Source organism: Anabrus simplex, chromosome 1 (genome assembly GCF_040414725.1).
Source record: "Anabrus simplex isolate iqAnaSimp1 chromosome 1, ASM4041472v1, whole genome shotgun sequence".
NCBI lineage: Eukaryota > Metazoa > Arthropoda > Insecta > Orthoptera > Tettigoniidae > Anabrus > Anabrus simplex.
In genome coordinates this window covers 1,406,115,389-1,406,143,183 of record NC_090265.1, presented here as the reverse complement: position 1 = coordinate 1,406,143,183, position 27,795 = coordinate 1,406,115,389, and the positions used below count along the sequence as shown (strand labels likewise).

Sequence of the window (27,795 nt, the reverse complement as noted above, 5' to 3'; positions counted from 1 at the left end):
ATTAGCATCAGTTTTCCTTAAAAATTTTAACCTTAAGTCATGCAACTGAAATAATACATAGATATCAAACAGTGAGCTTGAACTTGTAAGATATTATAAATACTACAGGACTGAATATTCTGGAAACATTTAACACTGAAGGCATGAATGAAGTGGTATCATACCAGTGCTAGTGCCTAGCAAGGAGATTTGAAGTTCCAAATTTAAACAAAGATGGACAAATATAATATTCAGAAGTCATTTGATAGTATGAGTATATAGTAGCAGAGAAGACCTTTTATATTCTTTGACTGAGAGAATATCAAATGTGGAATATACCATATTTTCTCACATAATTAATGCACTCTTTTGATGAAATATACAGGTGAAAAATTTTGGTGCATAAATTATTCAAGGAATTCAGATATAAAAAAATTCTTTTATAATATTTACATTTAAAAGATACATCAAATATACACAAAATTGGTTCAACTCATTTGCAGTCATCGTAATTTGGCGTAAAATGACAGCATACATTTTCTTCAGTGAAACAGAGTACATTAGGCAAGTTGGACACAGGGGTTTGAATTGCCAGCATTGGAAAATATTCTTCTCATTACAAGCTGATAATAAGACCTGAAACAAAATAAAAATGAATTAACTGAAAAATGAATCACATAAGTAACAATGATGTACTGGCAAAAAGGAAAAGAAATGTCTTACCTTTCAAAGGCTACCATCTTTGACATTACTACTGGCATTGCAGGAAGAATTGCTACCATTATCATTGCTCACATCTATCCATAATAAGTCACCTTCACTCCCATCTAACATATTTGAGATTCCATTTTTTAAAGTTTTGATCATCTTCAAAGATATGATGTCCCAAGCATGCCACATCCACTCACAAAGGAGTTCCACATAGGTGGTTTCCGAATCTTGCCTCTTGGAGTAAGTTTACGCACAATTTCCACCATCCAGCACTGACAGAGTTTCTGCACACTGTCCTTGAATGATTTATTTATAGAAACTTCCCAGGGTTGAATTACTGATGTCAATCCACTAGTAATCACTGTCAAATTAGTTTTCATGGTTTCCAATAGTCTCTTAGTTTTTCCCTCAGGTGGCCGAAGCTGTCCGACACAAGGAGGGCTGGGCATCAAGCAGAGATCCTGCTCGATTTTCCCAAACCGTTTGTATTCAATCATGTACAAGTGACATCTCCATCTACCCTCTTTCTTGGATACGAATGTGGATCTCTCACAGAAATTTTACTTTCGGCATTGTTTTTCATTTCAGAACAATCTAAGATGCAAGCTTTCTACTATCAGGTGTTACAGCAAGCATTGTAGTACACTGTTGTTTCTCTCTTCCAGTAGAGCATTCAGTAACACTCAACGTCCTTTTCTTATCAATTGTTTGACTATGTGGCATATCAAAACTGATTGGTGTCTGATCTGCATTTCCTATTTGAGAAAGCAAATAATTCTTTACTTTCCACTTCCCAATAATGAAGCGATGAAAATCGATAACCTTTCTTTATGAAATCATTCGGCATTCTTTGGCATGATGGTGGTTTTCGTTGAAGAAAAAGTTAATTTCATCATAAAATTAACCTTGGCTAATCTTAAAATCCGAGGCACTGACCCAGTGTGTTGTAGCTATTTCTCATCCTTTAAAATACAGCATTTAGTGAGAAACGGCATATCCACTGTTGTGTACCAAAATCACATATTTCTACAGACCCTCTTCTACTTGCCACTTGCAAAGTGCTTTGCGAGACTTGTTGATCACTTGAAGTGCAGTTTTCTGTTTCCACCAATAGCACATGTTGCACAGACACTGTATAGCCCACTTGCAACCCACTGTTCTATTCCCATGTGTTTTCACCACAGCTGATCACTGTGAGTTTACTGTATAAGGTGCAGTATTACTCCAATACTTGCACACTGTGGATTAAAAAACAATTTTGAGATCACGGAGCATGTGTGTACCCAAAACACTCATAAAATATGTTTGTAACAAACTGGAATAGAGCGTCAACAGTCGTGTGTGCTGATTCATTCAATGAACTAATGAATGGGTGATAACAGGATGTTGCGCAGTGTTTGGAATGCCAGGTTTGTTACATGATATATTTATTTCAAAACACATCTGGAACAGTGCAGTGAATCTTTGAGAAATTGAGTGCATCAAACATTTCTTTCTCCCTACTTTAAATAAAAAAAGTTAGGTTGTGAAAATTATGCAAGGGCATTAATTATGCAAGAAAATACAGTACATACTTTACAAAGATGACATTGGGCAGTAGAGTGAATTTTATCACATTTCCTGTACACTTTCTTCTTATATGGTACTATACTGAAATTACACAACAACTACTCGATGGTAGGTAATAAAATGTCACTGTACAGATGCAGCCAGAAAACACTTCTGAGCTGTCTTCTCAGGATTAAAAGACAAGAATAATAACAAATAATGTAGGATAATATTTGTAAACAATATATATCATGTTCTGCATTATATAAACAAATAATAAATATTATATCAAAGTTCATGTTATAAAAATAAATACACAATGCGGCCATATCACAATAGATAAAAGATAAATTTTATCTGACCAAAGTATTAAAAATATAGTATCAATAATAGTGTATCACATATGACAAACAAAAGGTATAATAAAATATGCGACATGCTCCTCTAAGAATGCAGTTTTAAATAAATATACCAACTGCAGGTTTAAAGTAGTAAAACTGCTACATTCAGTACACATCATCTTCTGTTGAATATGTACTACGTACTGATGAAGACTTTGAAAAAACAGACCATGATTTGGATCTACCTGAACTGTCAGTGTCATATTCAGGTTGAGATTTGCCTTCTTTTGATGCTGCTTTTCCCAGTTTGTGATTAACCTTTCTTCTTACAGATAAAGAAGGAACATTCAATGGCTTTGGTTTCATTCCATTCAGAAGCCTTGATCTTGTCTTGACTACATCTTTTAACATTTCATTTTCAAGGGATTGAAGCTTTCTGTCTATTAAACCATTCCTCTTTTTTACCATTAAAGTACCATTATTATCATACTCTTGAATTAGATCTTCAAATATTTCTTGAACTTTGGTTACTTGTACTGATTTAGGTGATATCAATGATTCACTTTGCTTTGATATCATTCTATTTTCTAATTCTGAGGAATAACCTCTATCAGTATGATCACCAGATAGTGAACCGGAAGAAATCAGAGGAACTGATCTGCGTACTTTTGGCTTGCGTGTAACACCATCTACTTTCTGAGTGAGTTTCACCCTTGGTTTTCTAGGATTTGGAGAGACTGGCTTACTTTTAATGGGTTTACTACTTTTGCTAGCAGGTAATCTACTTGATTTCAAACAATCACCCATTTCTTTCTCAATAGTTTGAACTGGTGCAGCTTCTTCTGGAGAAAATACACTAGCAGATTTGGATATTCTACAAGGCCTGTGATGTGATGTGGAGCTATTTACATGTGCGCTATGTGATTTTTTTATTACTGAGTGTTGAGTTTGGGGTTCATCTTGAGACTGATGCTGAATTTCTTGAGATTCTTCCAGTTCCAGTAAATCAGCAGCCCTAGCAGAACACACAAAGAAAATAAATTCTTACTTTAAATGGATTACAAGAACAGTGTTATCAGGATGGTTTACTAACCAAATATATGTCAAGCAAAAAAGACTGAAATTCAATTGGAATCAATTTTTGATTAACAGTTTTGGACTTTTTTATTGAGATATTTTCTCATGGTAGACCTACAATATCATTAAGGAATATGGAATCAAAAATAAAATAAAAACAAATCGGAAATACAGTGCCAGAAAAATTAATAACAACTCATTGATTTTTCTTTGGATGACAGTTTTGATGTTTTATAGTGACAGGTACTCAGAAACCAAATAAATTATATACATTTCTTGAAAGCATGATTATTATCCTGTGAAATGATGAGTGTACCCCTTTGTAGAAATTTTCTATACTGTTTGTTTCTGGAAAGAACTATGCTAATAAATATAGTGCCAAATAAGGACACTATCCTTCTGCCTTCAGTACTTGATCACATACCCTTTGGATCTCAAAACTGTTTCACATCTCTTTGGCATGGCATTCAACAGATGTTGGAGGGTTTCAATCACACACCATGATACCAGATGAACAGCTTCAATCAGTTGCAACTTAGTATGAGGTCTCTTTTCCCTCACTATTTTCTTCAAAATCCATACATTTTTTATTTGATTTGTATCAGGTGAATTACCTCGTACAGTGGTGTGACAAATATTTCTTGTTTTGAAGTCTTTGATAATATTTCCACTATGGCAAGGTGCAAAATTAATTTGAATAATGAATGGCTGTCCTGTTAACCTTTTCACTCCCAAGTATCTTTCCTGCTTATGCATGCCCCAATCCCAGGTTATTTTGGATAATTTCACACTAGCTGAAATAGGCTAATATTTATATTTACAACTATTTACAAAGTTTTATGACCAAAAATGAAATTAAACCATTATCCCTTCACATTTCCATTGAAACTTTACTAGTGTGGTAAATTTCCATGCAGGGGTGTACACAAAGTGAAGCACTATACTTGACACATTCATATCTAGTTTCCTTCCTCTTATGGCTTGTCTTATTTGTCCTGGAACACACAACACATTCTCTGGTAGGCCCTTTCTTGCTCGCGGTAGCTGATATAGGAGATAGGAAGTGTCTTTCCACAAGTCCCATTGGTGGTGGACAGGATGATGGACAGCCTCCTTTCCTTGTAGTTTCCCGACGGCTGCCAAACTGCTCCAGCATTTGGCGAATGAAGTTCAGTCTGATCTCCTTCAGGGACACGTTTGATTTTGTTAGCATCTTCATTATTATGCAGCCATTCCTAAAAATAATGTCCAGAATATGAAAGAAAAGTTTTTTGTACCATTTGATACACTTTCTTCCCGACTCGATGAAGCTGAGCTGCGTATCAGCAGAATCCACTGGTCCCATGTTTTCATTATAATCCACTATCAATTTGGGTTCTAGGGTATGCTTATCACACTTTGTTACGGTCACCATTTCACTTTACAAACCATTATTCTCGTCATTATTCTGTATTGAAGAATAGCTAATCACAAAGTTTATACAAGGAGTAATTTTAATACCACCTATTCAATACAATTTATTCCACTATTGTGTGGTTAAATACACATGGAAATTATCAGAAATTTGAAGGGTACATGTTTTGCCCACTGTTTATTGGGCATCATCAGCCTCAATCAATCTTAAAACACACATGGTCTAAGGTCCTAACGCACCTCCACAGCGTCGATACTACACTAGAAGTAGGAACTTCAAACAAACTAATGCTGCAGATACATTAGGACATAAGTTACATCTTGAGAATACTTTGACAACATTGTTTACTACGGACATCCATGTCTACATGAGGCATTTTCTGGTTACATGAAATTGTCGTCCAACCTACTTTCTTTTAATTGGATATTTTTAGCAGCGTTTACGGCAAATTCTTCGATGTTTTTTAGCACTTCACGACATACTATGATTTTTATCCAACTTTCCAAGACGTCTTAATCTATACCGCCTCCAATTCGACTACATATTTTCATCCTTATTTTAAATTTTGGCCTCATACATGAGCAAATACTGTATCTTTTAACTGTCTTGTTCTTGTCCTGTGATGCCTTATTTTTTATATTCTGTTTTCCAAATGTAATATATATTGTTCAAGCTTTTTATCAAAAAGATCCATTCCAGTGTCAGACATAGATTAGTTTTTTAAAAAACAATGTGTGACAATTACTTTTAGATGAACGTTTCAATTTTTCAAAGTGATTTTAGCATAAATTCTGTTTTATTCAATATTTTTGTACTGTAAACATATTTCATCCACAGTATTAACACTTGTAAATATTCTTCAATACGTTTTATGTAAATTATTACGACTCCTTAGACCATGTGTGTTTTAAGATTGATTGAGGCTGATGATGCCCAATAAACAGTGGGCAAAACATGTACCCTTCAAATTTCTGATAATTTCCATGTGTATTTAACCACACAATAGTGGAATAAATTGTATTGAATAGGTGGTATTAAAATTACTCCTTGTATAAACTTTGTGATTAGCTATTCTTCAATAAAGAATAATGACGAGAATAACGGTTTGTAATGTGATAGCCAACCAGACAAGAGGTCAATTAAATAGATTTCTCAATCTTAACACAAAAATTTGTAAACATTGTCTAAGACTGAAATTGATTCCGAAATTCTTGAAATCAACCCAAAGAAAGAACTTAAATAGTTATAATATGAACAAAGTTCAAAATTAAATAAAAGATATTTGGATAAAGAATTAAATTAAGGCGTTATATAAAAAGAAGGCGCAGTTAAATGTACAACTTTATAAGACACATTTGACAGTGGCCCAAGTACTGGTCCCATTAGAATGGAAATCGTTCCAACAACACATAGATAACAAATTAACGCACTTGTTGAATAAGAAACAGGCGACACTGGATAAGAAACTAATGCAATTGAGAGCATTGCAAACACAACATTCTAAACAAAGTACAGATAGACAGAGAATAAACCTTCTAGACACCAACACTGCTACGGTTATAAATTTGACTAATACACAATTTTCAGGTAAAGAGATGGAGCTCTTAAATAAAGGCCCTAAATACAATTGGCCTAATAAGAAAAAAGAGGTAGACATAGTGGCCGAAATAGAGACCAACATTTCTAAACTCCCGTATGAAATACAAAGTGACATAAAAACAGAAATAAAGAATAAACTTCCTAGGCTAGCCGAAGATTTGAATGCTAAATTTGATATCAGACAACATACACTAATACAGAGTATAAAAACTGAGATAGTAAACAACAACATTGTGGTAACTAAGGCTGATAAGGGGGGATCAATAGTCCTCTTAGACAAAGAAACATATATTAAAAAAACAGAGGATTTCTTTAACAGTAATGGGTACACGGTTGTTAAAAAGATCCACTGGTCAAGATACAATGTAATTTAAAGACAATAATAAAGAATTCAACATTTCTGTTTAATGAACAAGATCAACAGAAACTCGTAAATATGAATCCGGATATTCCTGTGGCAAGAGCTCTTCCTAAGGTACATAAAAATGATATTCCATGATATGCCGCAACAGTCCAACTTATAAAACCTCTAGGTACATCCATGGCTTACTTAAGAGACATTACGTGTTTAATAACAAGCAGCCCTTAAGGAATTCAATAGATTTTTGTGAGATTTTAAGAAAATTTAATCTTCAACCAAATCAAGCAATATGCTCTTTCGATGTGATTAATATGTACCCAAATATTCCGACTAGTGACACAGTTAACATCATCTATGATAATATCTGTAAACATAGTGGCCTCAGTAGAAAGGAAATCAATGAATTCATGAAACTATTAAATGTTGTTCTGGACAACAATTATTTTACATTTAACAAAAAATATTATAAACAGAACGGTTTAGCAATGGGTGACCTAATATCGGGCATCCTAGCTGACATCTACATGGACTCAATTGAACACACAAAAATAAAAACTAATATTAAAGGAATTTGCTTATAGTTGAGATACGTGGACGATACATTCGTAATAATTAATAAAGATGTTACCAATAGTAGCAAAATTTTGGAAAAATTAAACAATATCGACCCTAACCTGAGTTTTACTAAGGAAGGTGAAGACAAGGGTTCCTTAAATTTTCGAGACATAACAGTTACATGAACCAATAACACTTTTGAATTTCAAATATATAGAAAGCCTACACATTCTCCGATAACTATAAATAATTGCTCATTACACCCTGGCTCCCAGAAACAAGCATCTTTTCATAGTTTAATTTATAGAGCACTAAGAATCTCTCTTTCCCCTACTAACTTAAGGAATGAGTTGAACTACATAAGAAACCTAGCCAGACTTAATGGGTTTAAGGTCGAGATGGTAAACCGCTTAATCCACAAAATAAAAAATAAGTTATCCACGAAGCTCATACCCGACAAACCAAAAAGAACTAAGTACGCCATTTTCACTTATAGTAGCCCAGTAGTCCACCAAATTGCGAATACTTTCAGTAAATAGTTTATAGATTAACATGTTCTCAGTGTGGAAAATCTTATGTTGGACAGACTGGGCGTAGCTTATATATAAGGTACATGGAACATTTCAATGCCGAAAAACATAATAAATACTCGGCAATGAGCACCCACATGAAGGAAACTCGACACCAGTTCACTACAATAGAAAAAGATCTCACAATAATCAGGAATACAGGCAAAGGTAAACTTTTGAACGAATTAGAAAGTATTTACATTTTCTTGGACAGGACGTATAATAACGATCGTAATCTTAATGATGACACGGAAGTCAGAAGTCCACTACATATTTTAATGCCTAAGTTATTAAATACAGTCAACCCAAACCATAGTAAAGTCCCTCAGATATTTAAATCCTTAGAATTAAAGACTCCCTCTAGTTCGTTAAATACGACCCCATACTTGCTCCTTCAAATAACGCCCCTCCTATACTGACTGTTGTAATAAACTCGATCTGACTCCATAGATTCAATATATTTACTGTTTAAACTCAATAACAACACATAATCATGATAGATTACAGACTTAGACAACAACACTAATTCACTTCACTGGTCCAAGAGTCGCCATGATACGATACACAACCAAAAACAAAAGAGCGTAAAAATCCTACACAGTTCAAAACAATTTAAATTCTCAACATTTCTCCCACCCTGAAATTGTGGGAATAATTTCAGTCACTTTGATATCACAAATAACTTATGCCTGCAAATATCACAGGACCCTTTCTTCAGCACAGTTCCATAGTCTATAACTTAAGAAGAGTATTTTGGATTGGGGACCACTCTGCAACCACTACGGGTTCTGTACCCATGGGGAACGTTATCAGGTGAAGAGGCTTTGGAAACTAAGGGGTCCCCACGAGTGTCTAAGTCGTTCAATAGGTCTTATCAGTGTTCCATCTTTCAGTCTTAACTTGGCTACCCGAGATACACCGTCCTTGCCAGGAAAGAGAGACACTATTCTTGCTAGTGGCCACTCCACTCTCTTTTGTTGCTCGTAATCAACCAGAACCACATCACCTTCCTTCAAAGTCGATGTTCCTTTTCCTTTGGGACGTTGGATCAGCTGGGACAGGTATTCCTTCCTAAAGCGTTGTTTCAGTTCTTGCATCAGGTGTTGTCGGTAGTGCAGGCGTGCCTGGAACTTCTCTTTCTCGAGATGATCAATATCTTGTACAAAACCCTCTCCAACATCGCTAAGAAACATTGATGGTGTCAAAGGATTTAAATCCTCAGGATCCTCTGATATATGTCAGTGGGCGTTCATTAATAACGGCCTCTACATCACAAAGCGAAGTCAGTAATTCTTCATTAGTGAGTACAGATCTTCCGAGCATTCGTCTCAACAATTCTTTAATGGAACGGACCAGACGTTCCCACCATCCTCCCCACCAACTTGCAGTAGGGGGATTGAACTTCCACTCTATTTCTTGAAACCTAGATTGTTGCTGAAATTCTTGGAGATCTAGGCCTTTTAATGCATTGGAAGCCCCAACAAAATTAGTACCATTGTCAGAATAGATAATGGATAAATCTTCTCAATGAAAGAATGAAGGCTTCGGTACTTGATGACGAAACTAGTTCCAAATGGACTGCCCGGAAGACGGCACAGGTGTAGAGAACAATCCATACCTTAGAATTACCTCTCAGAATTAATGGTCCTGCCATGTCAATGCCAACCACTTCAAAAACATTGGCATCCTTTACTCGATTATTAGGTAGAGGGACAGACTCTGTTTCAGCATTCTTTACTTTGTGACGTTTACACTGCAGACAACTTGCTATCACTTTCTTTATAGTCCTCCTAGTTTGCACTATCCAATACCTTTTCCTCAAATAAGCCATAAAAAACTGCAAACCGGCATGACAATGAAGTTGATGTTGCTCCATAATCAGTGCCTCAACTATTTTATGTTCCTTAGGTAGCAACAATGGGTATTTGAAGTTCATTAGATCCTCTCTCATCACAATCTTGGTCTTCACTCGGATGAGACCTTCCTCATCTCTGACAACATTTATCCCATTGACGTTATCACCTTCAGCTGGGAATGAATCTGATTGAATACCTTTGATGACAATCAGCTGTGCTGCCTTTATTTCTAAAAAGTGTAGGGGACCTGCATGGCAGTTAATCTTCCTTGCATTACTACAAAATCTAGGAATCCATGCCATAACCCTAACTCGTTGAGAAAAACTCAAATTTCTTGTCATTTCTAGACTTAGCATTGTCATAGTGCAGTCCAACTTCTTCCTTTCTGCTAGGATTGTGGTTTCATCCTCATTGTCTTCCAGCTGATTAAATGGCCACTCTTCTTCTGGTCGTTTTAACTATTCCGGACCTTTCCACCATGGCGATTCCTTCAGCTGGGTCGGATAACATCCTCTTGATATGAGATCAGCCGGATTGTGTATTCCTGGAATATGTTTCCAGTCCTCTGGACTTGTTAAACTCCTGATCTCTTTTACTCTGTTGCCAACAAATGTAGCTTATGGTTCGTCTCTTCTTATCCAGGCTAATGTGGTTGAAGAATTACCCCAGAAATATTCTCTCACATTTTGTAGATGTAGAGCAGACTTAACTGTTGATGCGAGTCTACTTCCAACTAGGCAGCCTAATAATTCCAGCCTGGGAATAGTGATGGTTTTAAGTGGGGCTACCCTGGCTTTAGCTAACAGCAGCTGCACTGAAACTTTCTGGTCACTTTCAGTTCGTAAAAAGATCACAGCAGCATAAGCATGTTGGCTGGTGTCTACGAAAGTATGAAGCGACCATCGATTCCTTTCCTTCACACCGCCTGTGATTAGTCGAGGAACTTCCATTTCCCTTAAGCAGTTTATTTCCTGATAACGCTTACGAAACTCATCAGCGATACTCTCAGGTAATGGTGTGTCCCACTTCTGTTTGACCTTCTTGGTTTCATTTTCTACGCACCATGCCTTCTGCAACAACAGCTTGAATGGGAGAAGTGCTAGAGTGAGAAACCCAATGATATAAAAAATCTTGTATATTAAGGAAAGTAAGATTGTCTTCGTCAATACTTCGGGGAGAGCTAAAAATTCTGTATTAAACTCAACACTCAGTGTGTCCGATCTTCTGTTCCACTGTAGTCCGAGAACCTTTGTGATGTATCCCTTCTCAGTTTCACTGTCCTCCATTGCTGTGATTCCTTCTGTTGAATGTTCCCAATTCCTAAGTTCCATTTTTGCATCATTCAGCAGTTAAACGTTCTCAGTTCGAAATGTATCAAATTCTTCCTTCGAAGCTACTGATGTCACACAGATGTCGAAATGAGATGACTGCGTTTCCTTCTCAATCTTAGATTCACTCTTCTCAGCTCGTGATAAATCAGGACACATAACAGTAATGTGCTTATTTCCACAAAGTAAGCAGTGAACGGAAGACTTGCAGTTCTTAGCCAAGTGGTTAGGTTTTGTACACAAATAGCAACGACCTTTTTCTTTCATTTTTGATCTCCGGTCTCGACTCCATTAATTTATGTGCTGTTGATTTGTCTTCCTTATGTATGTTGGTAATATGATGTTCTATTACAGCGCCTAGTATAAATGGACTGCAGGTAGTTCCAAAAACCACTCGTGAGTGTCTGTAAACTTTGATTTTCTTCATATCGCAATTCTCCCACCATAGGAAACACAGGAAATCACGATCTTCCATCGCAACCTCAATCATTTGGAAGGCTTTTTGGCCGAAGTAACTCCAATTATGTTCTCCTGAAATCTGAGGAGTACCTCTGGAATTAACTGAACATGATTGGGCCCTTTCTCTAGACAGTCATTCAATGAAACACCTTCTTCTGCCTTGCAGAATGCGTCAAAGACAGGACGAACAGGAGTTGTCAAGCTTGTTAATTTAATTACTGGCCGATGAGGAAGATAATAACAGTATCTTTCCAATTCTTCATTTGGTACCTCCTTTATGAATCCTTCTTTCTTCTACTCAGTGAAAATCTGATCGTAACTGGTGAATAGGTTTGCCTTCATTAGCTTGTCAGTTGTAGATTCAAGTCTCTTCTCTGCATCATACTTATTGCAACCAATCTCGGGGTGACCTTTTCTCCATGGGAAGTTTATTATATAGCGACCACTGCCATCTCTTTTCAAAGTGCTAAGGAGATTCTGTTTGACCTCTTCAGTCGTTTTGTCTTCTACCTGATCACAGATACCAGGTTCTAGAGCTCAGATATAGTTCGCATATCGTCACAAGCCATTGAGATGGTGAGGTTACTCAGATTAACATCAACAGATTGGTCTTGCCTCTCACCAGCCAAAGTCCATCCGAGTTTCGTTTCCACGGCTAGGAGTCCATTCTTCAATTGAACTGCCTTTCCTGTGAGAATCTTGGCATATACAGTACATCCATCCCTATGAGGAGCTCAATCTCAGGAAAATTATCACCCAGGTCACTGATCCATATCCTCTTCATTTTCAACTCTTGCAACAAGTCCGAAGATCTTGACACTCGTGGAATCGACTGACAAATTCTAGGATTATCCCGTAACTCTATTTCACATTTGAATTGTCCATCATTTCTTCCTATGTTGATTTTGTATCTTTTGTGTTTAATGCTAGAAGTTTGATCTCCACCAAACAAAACATGGGTTACTATTTCTTCTGCACAAGGTTCCAGCCTCAACTCTTTAACTGTACTCTGAAGGAGGTAACTTTGTTGTGAGCCACAGTCTAAGAATGCTCGTACTGTTTTCTGTTTACCATTCCCTTGTAATTTGACCATCAGTGTTTGTAGGACAACTTGATTTATACAAGTATGGTTAGCTAGGTCAGATGTAACTTAAGATGACTGCGTTTCCTTCTCAATCTTAGATTCACTCTTCTCAGCTCATGATAAATCAGGACAGATAACAGTAATGTGCTTATTTCCACAAAGTAAGCAGTGAACGGAAGACTTGCAGTTCTTAGCTAAGTGGTTAGGTTTTATATACAAATAGCAACGACCTTTTCTTTCATTTTTGATCTCCGGTCTTCTATACTCATCTACCTAGTAAAAGAACATTTATCACTTTCATGAGATTTACTACAGAAAATGCATGACAATGAAGAACTGTTGTTGTAAAGGGCGGCAACAGTAGGAACGGGTCTGTCTACAGGGTCTTTATTATGTTTCTTCTCCGTCCTCTTCTCATTCTTACTTTTCACACCCAAATTACTAAATCCTGCTTGAGCTAATAGAAACTGCTGCTCATTTTGGACTTCAGTACGTAGAAATTCCATGAGGCACTCAAGTCGAGACCCAATTTCTCCATTTGTACTTCCTTCTTATTTCGAGAACCGACTTCTTTGCCAGGTTCGTAATGTCTCTTCTGGGAGGCTAGATTCAACTAATGGAAAGAGCCATGTACTTGGGTCTGCAGATGCTAGATTCAAACTACTGAGGGATCGAAGGTGAGACTCTAGCTTGATTAACAAGGTGGGTAATGGAAGCTTGTCCTCTTGTGTCGCATTTGAAATCACTAACTTCAGTAATTCCCTGACATACACTTGTAATAGAAGATCCGCTCTTCCAAACCGTTCTTGTAGAGTTTGAATGACCTTCGGGTAATTTTCTGACGTCTGTGGATAACTAAGCACAATTTCATGAGGTTCAGTTCCTATTTCCATAACTTGCAATAAATAATGAAATTTGTCACTACCATGCAGACTATTATCTTCATGAATCTTCCTAAATTGCGACCAAAAACTTAACCACTCATGTAAATCACCAGACCATGTGTGTTTTAAGATTGATTGAGGCTGATGATGCCCAATAAACAGTGGGCGAAACATGTACCCTTCAAATTTCTGATAATTTCAATGTGTATTTAACCAAACAATAGTGGAATAAATTGTATTGAATAGGTGGTATTAAAATTACTCCTTGTATAAACTTTGTGATTCACCATTTCACTGTCATGCATTATTGAAAGTGTATACACTTCTCTCTTGTCACACCAGCGAATAAATAAAAATTTATCAGTATGATGAACTTCTGTCTCTCCTTTCTTGAGTTTCTTCTCAACTGGTCCTGGCAAGCCTTGTCTATTACTTCTCACAGTTCCACATACATTTGTACCTTTCTTGTGGACTTTCTCACAAAGAAATGGAGACATATACCAATTATCAATGAAAAGCTTAGCCCCTTGTCAAAATACGGCCTCATCAGTGTCAAAACAACCCTTCCTGATATTCCAGCCTCTTTCAATTCCTCAAAGTCAATTTCTGTACCCTTACCAACATATATGATAAAATCCAGAAAGTAACCCGTTTCACAGTCAGCTAACACAAAGAGTTTCAAACCAAACCTCAACCTTTTTGATGGTATGTACTGGAGGAATGACACACGGCCCTTGAAAAGCACTAAAGTTTCATCAATGGCAAGGTTTTCAAATGGCACTATCACTTTATTTGGATGTATCAGAGCTGTTATTACTGTCTAATTTTATGAAGCCTATCTCCAGGTGTCATTGTATTGTTGCCATTGAAATGTAGCATTCTTAGAATCATCTGATATCTGTTGCGACACATGACATTTCCAAATATTGGACTAGGCTCCAGTACTCTGAAACACTGGGCTTCCTTACATGACCCATCAACATGGTTAGAGAGAGAAAAAAAATAAATCAATTCAGCCTCATCTATATCGTGCCATGCATTCATTTGCTGTTGTGGGACATTAGGAGTTGCCTGCACATTGCAAAAATATTTATTTGTCTCCTTTAATATGTGGGAAAACAAATCCTTTGTGAATAACATAATAAATATTTCGTATTCGGTAGAATGTTCATTGAGGTTAAGTTCGTCCCTAATGCCAGACTGAGTTGGGTCAAAATCATGTTTTATTGGTGTAAAATTAGTGTCATTTATCCAGGTTCTACGAGAAACTGTATGTGGTGGCACTAACCTCGGTCGTTTCCGCACCATGTGATCAGGTTGGATTTCTAATTCTTCCTCCTCCCCACCTTCAGATAAATCACTCCTACAATCACTTTCCACAGAATCATTCACTAATATATTATCTTCACTATCCTCATAATAGTCAGACTCGTCATCATTACCTAAAACATCTAAAATATCACTTTCCGTCAAACTTTGTTTACTAGTGCTTGTGGATGCAGCCATATTGGGTGACTCAAGACAGCTGTCAAAGAATAGTGTAAGGGTCGAGACTAAATATACGGCGCTTTCGATGTATAGAAATAGCTGTGTTCTTCTCTGCATTGTCAGATGATGCCATCTCATGTTCAGCAACAGAACTGGAACATACGACTACATTCGGCACCAGGAGAGAGTGGGGCATTTGAAATAGGAGTTAACTCGTGGTTGGGACAGCAGAAGACACTCGGATGTTTGAGTTAACTCGGGCGTGGGAGTGAAAAGGTTAACAAATCCCATCCTGATGGCAATATCATTACCAAAATTTCCTGTTTCTAGTAAATCTGTCTTTTAAACTTCAACCTTTTCACTTCGTCAAAGCAAGAGTGGAAGCATGGCCTTGAGGACAAGAGTCATGGGTGGCTGGTCCTGCTCACAGTATGGGATAATTTCAGCTCTCCCCTTACTCTCTCTCGCATTTGTTTGCATTATGACAGGACAGGTTGACTTTTTTTAAATATATAGTTCATTCACATATCTTTATCACATATGTTAGTCTTTTTCATTCATACATAAAGCTGCTTTGTACATGGTATTGGTGGGATTAAATCCTTCCTGTCTTCTTCAAAGTCAGTGTCTAGTATGACAGTAAGAGCTTCCTCTAAAGTATATAGTTTCTTCTATATTACAGAATATGTTACCAGGATGGTCTGAAACTACCTAGAGAAGTGCGAACACATTGGCAGTGAATGGCAACTAGGCAGCAAGAGACAAGCGCGAAAGTCACTCAAACTCTTACCTTTGAACTGATTGCCCCGACATCTGATGACTCTTCTAGTAAGTACAGACTCGCAAGACAACTGCTAGATATCACGAAGGTCAAACTTCTCCAGCAGCCTACGATAGCAAAGCACAGAAAAATCTAACAGCACACGACTGCTACAGAAGTCCACCGGCAGTACAGCAACACTCCTGTGTGACTATTGGAGCAGTCAACATCTCCTGAATGCAAGTTCACAGATGTGCACACCTAACTGCACGGTCAACTCACCTTCCTCGATTTTACACCACATTTTTGTTCCATTTCTGTAGAAGACTGTATCAATCCAAACTTTCAACCACAGACACAACAGTCAACCAAATCAACCAGGTTATTCCAGTAAGGCTCAACTTGCAGGATTCTAGCTAGATAGAGCAGATATATTTTAAGATTCAGGAGGTCAAGTGGACTGCATCACCATTGACCTATCCAAGGCTTCTGATAGGTTAGATCATATGAGACTACTGACAAAAATGAGGGCAACTGGACTAGACAGAAGAGTGATAAAAAGGGTGGCTACATTTTTAGAAAACAGAACTCAGGGAACTAGACTGGGAGAAGCATTATTCGATTTTGTAATGATTAGGAGGGGTGTTCTACAAGGCAGTATTATCGGGCCTTCATGTTTTCTTATACAATGCCTGACAAAAAGAACTGAAGGACCCAGAAGGGGAGGAGGAAACAAAATGAAACTTCATGTGTGGAGGGTTATGTGATGTTATTTCAGTGATTACAAAATTGAGTCAAATTTACAAAGAACATGGCAGTACGAGCCTACTTAGCAGTATGACGTTGCAACCCCTCTGGTCTGGAGGCATGCACTGATTTGGTTGGAAAAGGTGTCATAAAGCCATTGTATCCCCTCCTAAAGTAGTGGTGGTGGTGATTATTGTTTTAAAAGGAAGTACAACTGGGCAATCATCCTCTATATAACACTAATCAGAGAGAGAGAAAAATGGAAGGGATCCGACACTTTGAAAAATGAAGGTATTGGCCAAAGGAAGATAAGGGCCACGAAAGGTGTGAAAATGAAAGACTCCCTAGGATTCGCAAACCTAATACCATCGGGGTCAGAAAAGAACAAGAGTTGACAAGTAAGTGGAAGCAATGCCAGGACTCAGGTAAGGACCCCGTGGTCGCCAACCCCCTTCCTCCCATTCTTCCCTCCCTACCCCACCCCCACGGAAACAGAAGTACGCTTTACGCTCAAAATTTTACTAATTAGGGGCCATTACTCATCAACATCATACAGCCACTCCACTGGACCATGAGGTTGAAAAAATTCTTATTTGATAATTCCCACATCAATGACAGACTTTTTCACAAATAATATTTTCTTTTTATAGGCTTCACCTTGGGGAACACCTCTCAATGCTTTTAGAAGATTAGCCACTACATACGTATGGTCTGCATTTGACAGTAGAATCAAGAAGAGTAGCCACGCAAAGAACATCAACTTCCACCATCAGATTTTGATAATATTCATCTCAATAATCTAAACAACATCACGCTCAACTTTTATGACTTAATTTTAGCAAGAGAAAAACAAGAACTTTTACAACAGAAGAGTATAGTAATAAACTAAAATTCTCAAGGAGATTTTCTTAACTAAGTTTTTAAATTTTTAAATTTTATTGGCTTATTAGTTAAGTACTGATGATGACCCAAAACAGTCAAAACATGTACACTATTAGATAATATTTGGTATCAATCCCCAAGAATGAATAGTGGTGAATTGAACTAGGTGGAATAAAACCTGCTTTTTAATTATGTAATACAGTCAATACAGACCATAAAATGATTTTTATTTCTTGTAATTCATCAACAGTCCATGGTTTCCAAGTATGGCACCTTTCCAAACACAGCCGTCTGTTATTATTTAGCGTATGACTTATATAGACAATATCAGTAATATATATACATATTTACAGCTGAGAAACAAAGTAATTTGTGCTTTGCAATTGACTATCAAGTTTTTCAATCCAACGTACAGCATCTGGAGGAGTCATCTTCATCACCGTGATAGACTCGAATTTTACATTCCCTGACGATATGACAAATAGTCTGGTGTGGAGCTCCGCAGTCAGTCTGGATTAGGTAGATTTTTCCACTTATGGAGAGCGGCTCTGCACCGGCCATGTCCTGTTCTGATTCTATTCAGAGCAGTCCAGGTCTTACGTGGTAGGTGGGATCCACTTGGAAGTCTGGGACCTGAGAAGAAGGTATGAAGGCGCACATCCGTTGCTGCTTCCCATCTACTTTTCCACTCAACAAGAGAATTAAAATCCTTAGCATCCATGTTAGCAGCATCACGCAGAGTTGGATGGTGTTATTTTAGTCTATTGAGATTCAGAAGTGGAAGGTCACTATTCACAGGTAGACTAGGAATTCTTGAGATCTTGTGGAAGTCCTTCATAAGGGCATTAGATCGGCATAGATCAGGTGGCATTATATCAGTTAGCAGTAGAAGCCAATGAACTGGAGTAGATGTAATTGCGCCAGATATGATGTGCATTGTGGTATTAAGCTGGGTGTCAACAAGCCTTGTACGATGACTGTTCATCCAAACAGGTGCGCAATACTCAGCACTTGAATACACCAAACCCAGGGCTGAAGATCCCCAGGTAGTTCCACACAGTTTATGAAGTATGTTATTTCGAGACTGTGTTGTGGTGTTAATGGCAGCCTATGCATGGGACAGTAATTCCCTTGTCTAGCCGCTAGTCTCCAATGAATGGTGTGGGATGGCACAGAATGTTGCAGAGTGTCCATTATTTGTTCTCAGATGACAGGCATAGATGTGAAGGGGTTACAATGTGCATGGTGCACAATACGACGATCCTCTCTTGTCAGGGTCAAACGTGGTCAAACGGAACCTTGACGACGAGTATGCCGGCCCTCATGTTCCCATGCAGTCCAACATCGAACCACCGTCGCATCCGAACGCTCTACAAATCTGGATATTGCACAATTCGACCAACCAGACAAATGGAGACCCACAATAAGGCCCCTTTCAAACTCTGTCAGATGCTGATAACACTCTCACGCAAGTACGCGGCATCTCTGTGTCCTTCACAGCGATCACTCTAACATCTGATGCTGTTCATACCTCTTATATACCGTACCAAGCCTAGTAACAACACTAAACATGAACAACAATGATGCACTCTGGTGGCCGTTCTACCTGTCACAGAAAGGAAAAGTTCCCTCAGTTTTAATCACTGTGTTGATGGAGTAAATGTACTCATGGGGACTGCTGTAAGTACCTAGGTGTTAATATCACGTAAGATCTTCATTGGGTATTCACATAAATGAGGTTGTAAATAAAGTTTCACATCTCTCCATATGGTTATAAGGATATTCAATGGTTGTCATAATGATGTTAAGTCACTTGTAAGATCGGCATTAGAGAATGATTCCAATGCATAGGACCCACACCAGGATTACTTGATTTGAGAACTGGAAATGATCCATATGAAAGAAGCAAGACTTGTTCTGGTGATTCCCAACATAAAAGTAGTGTAACAAAAATTTTGCAAAATATGGGCTGGGAAGATTTGGGAGTAAGGAGATAAGTTGCTCCACTAAGCAGAATATTTCAAGTTATCAGTGGAGAGATGGCTTGGAATTATAACAGTAAATGGATAAGCTTGAATGGTGTATATAAAAAAATCATAATAAGAATTCAAGAGGACAAATTGGAACAAACTTTTGTTTATAGGAAGAGGAATTAGGCAATGGAATAATTTCCCAAGGGAGATCAATAAAATTCCAATTTTTTTGAAATCATTTAAGAATGGACTAAGTAAACAACTGACAGGGAATCTGTCTCCTGTGCAACAGCCCTATATGCAGACCAGTAGTGAATGATTCCCTGAAACAAGAAATATGTCCTCTGAACAGACAGAAATCTAACCATATTCTGCAATCATCTATATAACGGTTGAAGAATCGTGCCACATTCCAAATTTAATTTTGAGCCCCTTGTGATGGTTATTTCTGTCTGGCACACTAGCAAACTCACCAATAACTTAGAAGACAAAATACTGTGAAGTCAACATACTTTGTCCTTGTGGCAGTCTTCTCGTGGAGGAAAATGTATTAATCAATCAGAAAAGGAATTAGCATCTGTGGGCATAAGGGGAAAATCTGTGGAGAAGGAATGAAACTAGCACAAGCATTTATAACTACCCAACCATTCTGTCAAGCTCAATTTTCTGTTATTGTGCTCTCCATTAATAAATGTTTCACAGATTGTGATGTACAAGGCCAATAATTGAGTTGGAATATATGATTTGAAAGGAAATTAAATGTACTATCAGATAATATTTAAATGTAATGTGGTGCTCATCCAAACATCAAGGTATAATTATTGTGAAGTATTGAGTAGGTGGAATAAAACTTTGTTAATAAATTATATGTAATCTTAATTAAATACGGAACCAAATATGAAATTAATAACGTTGGATGATGCAGCTAACCAAGCAAAACAAAAAGCCTTCCAATACCTAGGCATAAAGCTCAAAATAGCCAAGATACGCGAAGATGTTGATTTCTTGAAGCAGTGGTCACCGGATTCCTCCACAAACTATCAAAACTAAAAATAAGACTAATAAAATTTGGATGAGGGATGAAATTAGATTTTTATATAGGAAGAAATAATTTACAATATTTAAAAATTAAGAGGGTTCCTCCAATTCAATACAAAGATATTTATTAATGTGAAAGAATCACATATCGTTCAAATGAGGTACTAGTTTCGGCACCAGATATGTGCCATCATCAGCCACAAAGTCAAATCGGGCAAAGACAATAAAACTCTAAAACAACTTTATACACACTATAACATCTGCATAGATGAATATGAAATATGACTTTAAAACAACTTTAAAAACACATTATAACATTTGCACAGATGAATATAAAATAAAATATGGTAGATGAAGTTGCATTCCATTTTGAAATCCGTTAAAATGATGACTCCGTTGTTGTATACCCATGGCGGTTTGTCCAGCTTATATATAACTTTAGTTTTCTAAAACTGTTAAAATTATGCTGTGAGGTTTATTGTCATACGAAGTTGACACTGTGTGTTCTGTAGTTTGGTTCCGGAAAATAAACGTAAACATGAACTTGGTAAGATCCAAAGAATTAATACCCACTTCAATATGGGTTGAGGAACCTGGGGAAGAAATTAGAAGTCGAATTAGGCAAAAGATCGGAAGGAAAGATTTTATTTTATATATTTATATATTATTTTATATTCATCTGTGCAAATGTTATAATATGTTTTTAAAGTTGTTTTAAAGTCATATTTCATATTCATTCATGCAGATGTTATAGTGTGTATAAAGTTGTTTTAGGGTTTTATTGTGTTTGCCCGATTTGACTTTGTGGCTGATGATGGCACATATCTGGTGGCGAAACTAGTACCTCATTTGAACGATATGTGATTCTTTCACATTAATAAATATCTTTGTATTGAATAGGAGGAACCCTCTTAATTTTTAAATATTGTAATCCCACTTCAATACGGATCATGAAATTTCTAAATATTAATGAAAATGCCAACCAGGCAAAAAGAAAAGCCTATCAATATATGGGTTTAAAAATTAAAGTCGCCAAATTGGGCAAAGATATTAGCTTCTTGAAGCAATGTATTATGCACAATTTAACACCGAACTTTCTGAAAGGAACGCTCAAAAAACATCGTACCGCACCACATTCCGTCCTAGCCCAACAAAAAACTAACAAAATTTGGTTGAAACACGAACTTTGTTTTTTATATAAGAAAAAATCGTTTTTAAACAGTAAACTTTACGAGACTCACCTTCAAGCAGCCAATCTGCTTCCTGGCATTCAATGGAATTTATTTCTAAATCAGGTTAATAATAAAATGTTTGACATACTCTCACAAAAACAGTTTACGTTAGAGAAGAAATTAGCTGCATTAAAAATGAACAGAAATGCATCAAAAACTCAGCCCAAAGAAACTAGTTTGCAAAGAAACTCAATCGAGAATTTCCATCCTCCTGTTGTCAATCTTTCGAACGTAATTTTAACCACGGAAGAAACTGCCATTTTAGCGAAGGGTCCGAAGTATAATTGGCCTAATATGAACGAAACAAACGCAGTCACTAACTTAATGATTGAGTCGGAAACTACAATCAATAAAATGCCGCTAGAAGATCAAGACGAAATTAGATTTGAAGTAAAAAGAAAATTAGATAAGATGTTCAGTTCTAATAAAGTAAATAAAAGAAACCCCCCTGTCAATTCTAATGCCAATAATTTTACTTCCGAACATAAACAAATCGCGGAACTCAAAAAGAAATTTAAAAATAACGATCTGATTGTCACAAAAGCGGATAAAGGAAATACTACAGTTATCATGGACAAAACTAATTACATATCTAAAACCAAAGAATTTTTTAACAACAGCACGTTTACAATAATCAATAAAGATCCTACACAGAAAATACAGCGACAGTTAAAACAAACATTAAAGAATATATCTTTTCTTTTTACAGATCAAGAAAAATCAAAACTATTAAATATGAATCCAGGTCTACCCACAGTTAAAGCCCTCCCTAAAATACATAAAATTGACGTCCCTATCCGGCCTATTATTAACTATAAACCCAGCCCCCTATATAAAATTGTGCGATTTGTTCAACGATTTTTAACTAAGAACTATCAATTTCTCTCTAAAAAATCCATCAAGAACACTACTGAACTAGTTGAAAAAATGAAGTCATACCCTTCATTCTTTCGACATAGTAAATATGTATCCAAGCATACCCACAACCAAACTTTTCTCCATTATTGAAGATAACTTTAACAAACAGAGCTCTTTCAGCAAATTAGAAATACAAGATTTTATTTCTCTTCTGAAACTGGTCATCAACAATAATTTCTTTAAATTCGATGAAACCATCTATCAACAAAATGGACTGGCTATGGGATCACCCGCTTCGGGAATTCTTGCAGACATTTATTTAGATTTTCTGGAATATACAAAAATAAATAGCAATACTTTTCCAAACATCCTCCTGTGGGCCAGATATGTTGACGACACATTTGTTATAATGGATGAAGAAATCAAAAATGCGACCTCTACCCTGCAAAAACTAAACAATATTGACCCCCACATCAAATTTACACTTGAGTCCGAAAATAATAAAGTAATTAATTTTCTGGATTTAACTATTCTCAGAAATCCATCTGCTCTTTCATATAGAATTTTCAGAAAACAGACACAAACTGCCAATACCATTCGTCAAGATTCCATACACCCTCAAACACACAAACGTGCAGCGTATAATAGCATGGTTCATCGTGCATTCACGATACCTATGTCTAAAAAAGACCTCAATAGCGAACTCAACACTATAAGAGCAATCGCCAAATTCAACGGTTACAGCAGATCATTTATAGAACAGATAATCAATAAATTTAGACACTGGCCCAAGACTACTCTCACTAAAGAAAAACCTATAACTAACGTTTCATCTACTTTTACATTAACAACGGTATCCATCAAACCACCAATGTTTTTCGAAAACATAACGTAAAAATCTTCTTCAGAACTAATAATAGGACCTCAGAAATTATACATAATTCAACATCAGTCAACACTTCTAACAGATTTTCCAAATCTGGAATCTATAGATTCAAGTGTATCGACTGCAGCGCCTCCTACGTGGGACAAACAGGACGCAACTTCATAACCAGATATTCAGAGCACGTCAACGCGGTAAGATATAACAAGTTTTCTGCTATAGGCCAACACATTCACAACTCTAATCATAAGTTTACTGATATAGAACATGATTTTGAAATACTTCAAATAGCAAACAGAGGGCCAATTATGAACATCGTCGAAAATTGTTTCATTCATTGTGATCAATATTTCAACCCTAACTATAATTTAAATGAAATTTCCGAGAAAACTAATATTCTTTATGATCTCTTAATTAAATGGCTAAGAAATATTAGACCACCTAAAAACAATTCGATCTTTCAAACCATATGCAGTACATATCCACATCATTTACCCCCACTACCACATCGTTCCGCTCCGCCTTAGCTCCGTGACAGTTGCTCCGCCTCTACCCCTCCCCTCTCCTCCCTTACGCCTCGCCCCTTAACCTTATAATTGCATCCATCAGTCCAGCTCTGTCCGCCGATCACTCAGGCTGCTCAAGGTGAGTTCGTTTCTAGTATTCTCTGGGTTTTTCTAGACTTTTCTTTTTGATCTTTCCTTCCGATCTCTTGCCTAATTCGACTTCTAATTTCTTCCCCAGGTTCCTCAACCCATATTGAAGTGGGAATTAATTCTTTGGATCTTACCAAGTTCATGTTTACGTTTATTTTCCGGACCCAAACTACAGAACACACATAGTGTCAACTTCGTATGACAATAAACCTCACAGCATAATTTTAACAGTTTTAGAAGACTAAAGTTATATATAAGCTGGACAAACCGCCATGGGTATACAGCAACGGAGTCATCATTTTAACGGATTTTAAAATGGAATGCAACTTCATCTACCATATTTTATTTTATATTCATCTGTGCAAATGTTATAATGTGTTTTTAAAGTTGTTTTAAAGTCATATTTCATATTCATCCATGCAGATGTTATAGTGTGTATAAAGTTGTTTTAGGGTTTTATTGTGTTTGCCCGATTTGACTTTGTGGCTGATGATGGCACATATCTGGTGCCGAAACTAGTACCTCATTTGAACGATATGTGATTCTTTCACATTAATAAATATATTTGTATTGAATAGGAGGAACCCTCTTAATTTTTAAATATTGTAATCCCACTTCAATAAGGATCATGAAATTTCTAAATATTAAAGAAATAATTTCTAAATCACAAATTATATGAGACTCACCTTGCAGCAACAAAATTACTTTCTAATGTGCACTGGACACTTTTATCAACAACTTGAAGATAAACTATTTAACTAATTAGCCAAAAAAAAAAACACATCAAAACTTAGAGAAAAAACTGAATAAATTTAAAAACTCTAAACTTCATGACAATCAAATTAGATACAATAGCAGAGCTATAGACGCTGTAAGCAGTTCCATCCACCCATCATAAACTTATCCAAGACACCCCTAAGCAAAAACGAACAATCAATTTTAGCTAAAGGACCCAAGCATAACTAACCCAACTTCAACACACTCACTTCAACTACTACTATGATCACAGAGTCAGAGCTAGCTATCACAAAAATGCCATTAGATACACAAGACGAAATAAGAACTGAGGTAAAAAAGAAGCTCAATAACATCCTTTCTCATAGTAATTTACCCAACCCTTCTGATAACATTAATAACAAGAAAATTATAGCCAAACAAAAATACGTACACGCCCTAAAAAAAGAAAATAAAAACGATCTAATCGTGACCAAAGCCAACAAAGGCAATACAACAGTGATTATCGATAAAAATTAATATATCAGTAAAACAACTGACTTTTTCACAGATAGCTCCTTTTCTGTAATTAAAAAAAATCTCACACTATAAGTTCAAAGACTCCTTAAACAAACTTTGAAGAACACATCCTTTCTGCTTACTGAACAAGAGAAAAATCAACTTATAAGTATGAACCCGGGTCTTCCCACAGCCAGAGCTCTCCCTAAGATACATAAGACCGGTGTTTCCATGCACCCAATCGTTAATTATAGACCAAGTCCATTGTACAAAACATCATAATTTATCCAAAGGTTTTTAAGGAATAACTATCAATTTTTAACTAAGAAGTCAACTAAAACACGAGCTAATAGATAAACTAAATAAGTTCAGTATGCAACCCGATAATTCTATCCACTCTTTTGATATTGTAAACATGTACCCCGGCATTCAAATTTTAAAGATAATTCCTATAATTGAAAGTAATTTGAATAAAAACAGTATTTAAGTAAATTAGAGATTAGAGACTTCATCACTTTACTAAAATTAAGTCATAAACAACAACTTCTTCATGTTCAATGGTATCACTCTACCGACAGAATGGTCTGGCAATGGGTTCACCGGACTCGGGTATTTTAGCAGAAATATACCTCGATTTTCTTCAGCACACCAAAATTGACAACAAATTTGATAATATTCACTTCTGGGCCAGGTATATTGATGATGTCTTCGCAATCATAGATGAAAAATCATTTGATGCTCCCACCACCCTCCTTGGGCTCAATAGTATCTATTCCCATATCAAATTCACATTACAATCAAAATTAGATCAAAATATCAATTTCCTAGATCTAACTATCACAAGACATTCAGATTCTTTAACTTACAAAATTTTTAGGAAACCCTCCCAATCCGCTATTACTATTCATCAAGACTAAACGCACCCCCAATCCCGTTAAAGACCGACATATAATACCTTAGTTCATTGAGGGTTCAGCATACCTATGGCCAAGAAAGATATCTCTATTGAACAGAACACTATTCGCAGCATTGCAAAATTCAACGGCTTTGATAATCACTTCATAGAAAGTATAATTAATAAACATAAATTTCGTCCTAAAACAACATTCAAGAAAGAATTACTTAAACACGAATACTTTTCCACCTTCACTTTTAACAACGAAATTCACAAGATCACTAATATTTTTAAGAAGAAAGGCGTAAAAATAGCATTCAAAACCAATAATAACAGTATGCACATTCTACATAATACATCACACATCAACAAGGTCAACAGTTACGCAAAATGAGGTGTTTACAGGATCAAATGTAACTCATATACTAATATTTCTTATGTAGGGCAAACTGGGAGAAGTTTTAATATAAGATATTCGGAACACATCAATGCAGTTAAATATAATAAATTTTCAGCTATCGGCCAACACATGGTCGATTAAATAATACTTTCACAAATATCAAACAAGACATGGACATCCTGGAAAGAGCTAACAAGGGTCCTCAGGTTAATATAATCGAGAAATTCTACATACATCTGGACCAGTAGTTCAATGCTAACTACAACCTTAATGAAACCATGGAAAAATCCAATATTTTATTTGATTTATTTATTACTTTTCTCCGAAAAAACAATCTTGCCGATCAAAAATAATTCTTAAAGTTAATTAAAGGTCTCTTGTCAAGGCAATTACCATCACTTCCGCATCCTTCGGCCCCGCCTTAAGTTACTCCCCTATTCCCCATCCCTCCCCTCGCACCTTACCCCAAGCTACCCGCTCCACCTGATAGCTCCTTCCCTTACCTCCTTCCCTTACCAACCCCTTCCCCTCCTGCTTTCCTTGCCATTCCCAACACATGCTCATTCCAGTTGCACACTACCGGTCAAGCCGATCACATTGCCACGCAAGGTGAGTACTCTTTCTCTTTGTTCTCCTCCCTTTCTTTTCTTTTTCTTCAAAGATCCTCGCATTTATTTTAATTTTTCTATTCTTATCATCAGGTTCTATTGGTTCCATCTTGGAATGGGAATTTCACCTCTCATCATATGCAGAACTCTTCAGATACCCTCTGCGCCAATGTTGTACATAACAAATATTCAATATTTCGACAGAAGATGTAATTGAAAGATAGAATTCACTACAAGCATCTGGACTTCATATTCAGTCTGGCATTTTATACTTTTATCATTATGCAATTTTAATGTAAATGTTATATTTCAACCATTATTGTAAAAATCAATGTGGTACTATATTTATAGTCTCACTGCAATATATGTAAACTTGG

The 27,795-nt window shown here is 36.5% G+C and overlaps 1 protein-coding gene across 2 annotated transcripts in view; it reads right to left on the bottom strand.

Annotated features, from left to right (window-relative positions):
• Positions 1-471: 471 nt before the first annotated feature.
• Positions 472-27,795, bottom strand: part of LOC136878996 (centrosomal protein of 78 kDa) — a 411,354-nt gene continuing 384,030 nt past the window's right edge. For both annotated transcript variants that reach the window (XM_067152670.2, XM_067152679.2), the window contains one exon: positions 472-3,594. In XM_067152670.2, coding sequence (XP_067008771.1) covers positions 2,745-3,594 — 850 coding nt within the window. In that variant the 3' untranslated portion in view covers positions 472-2,744. The remainder of the gene's footprint in view (positions 3,595-27,795) is intronic.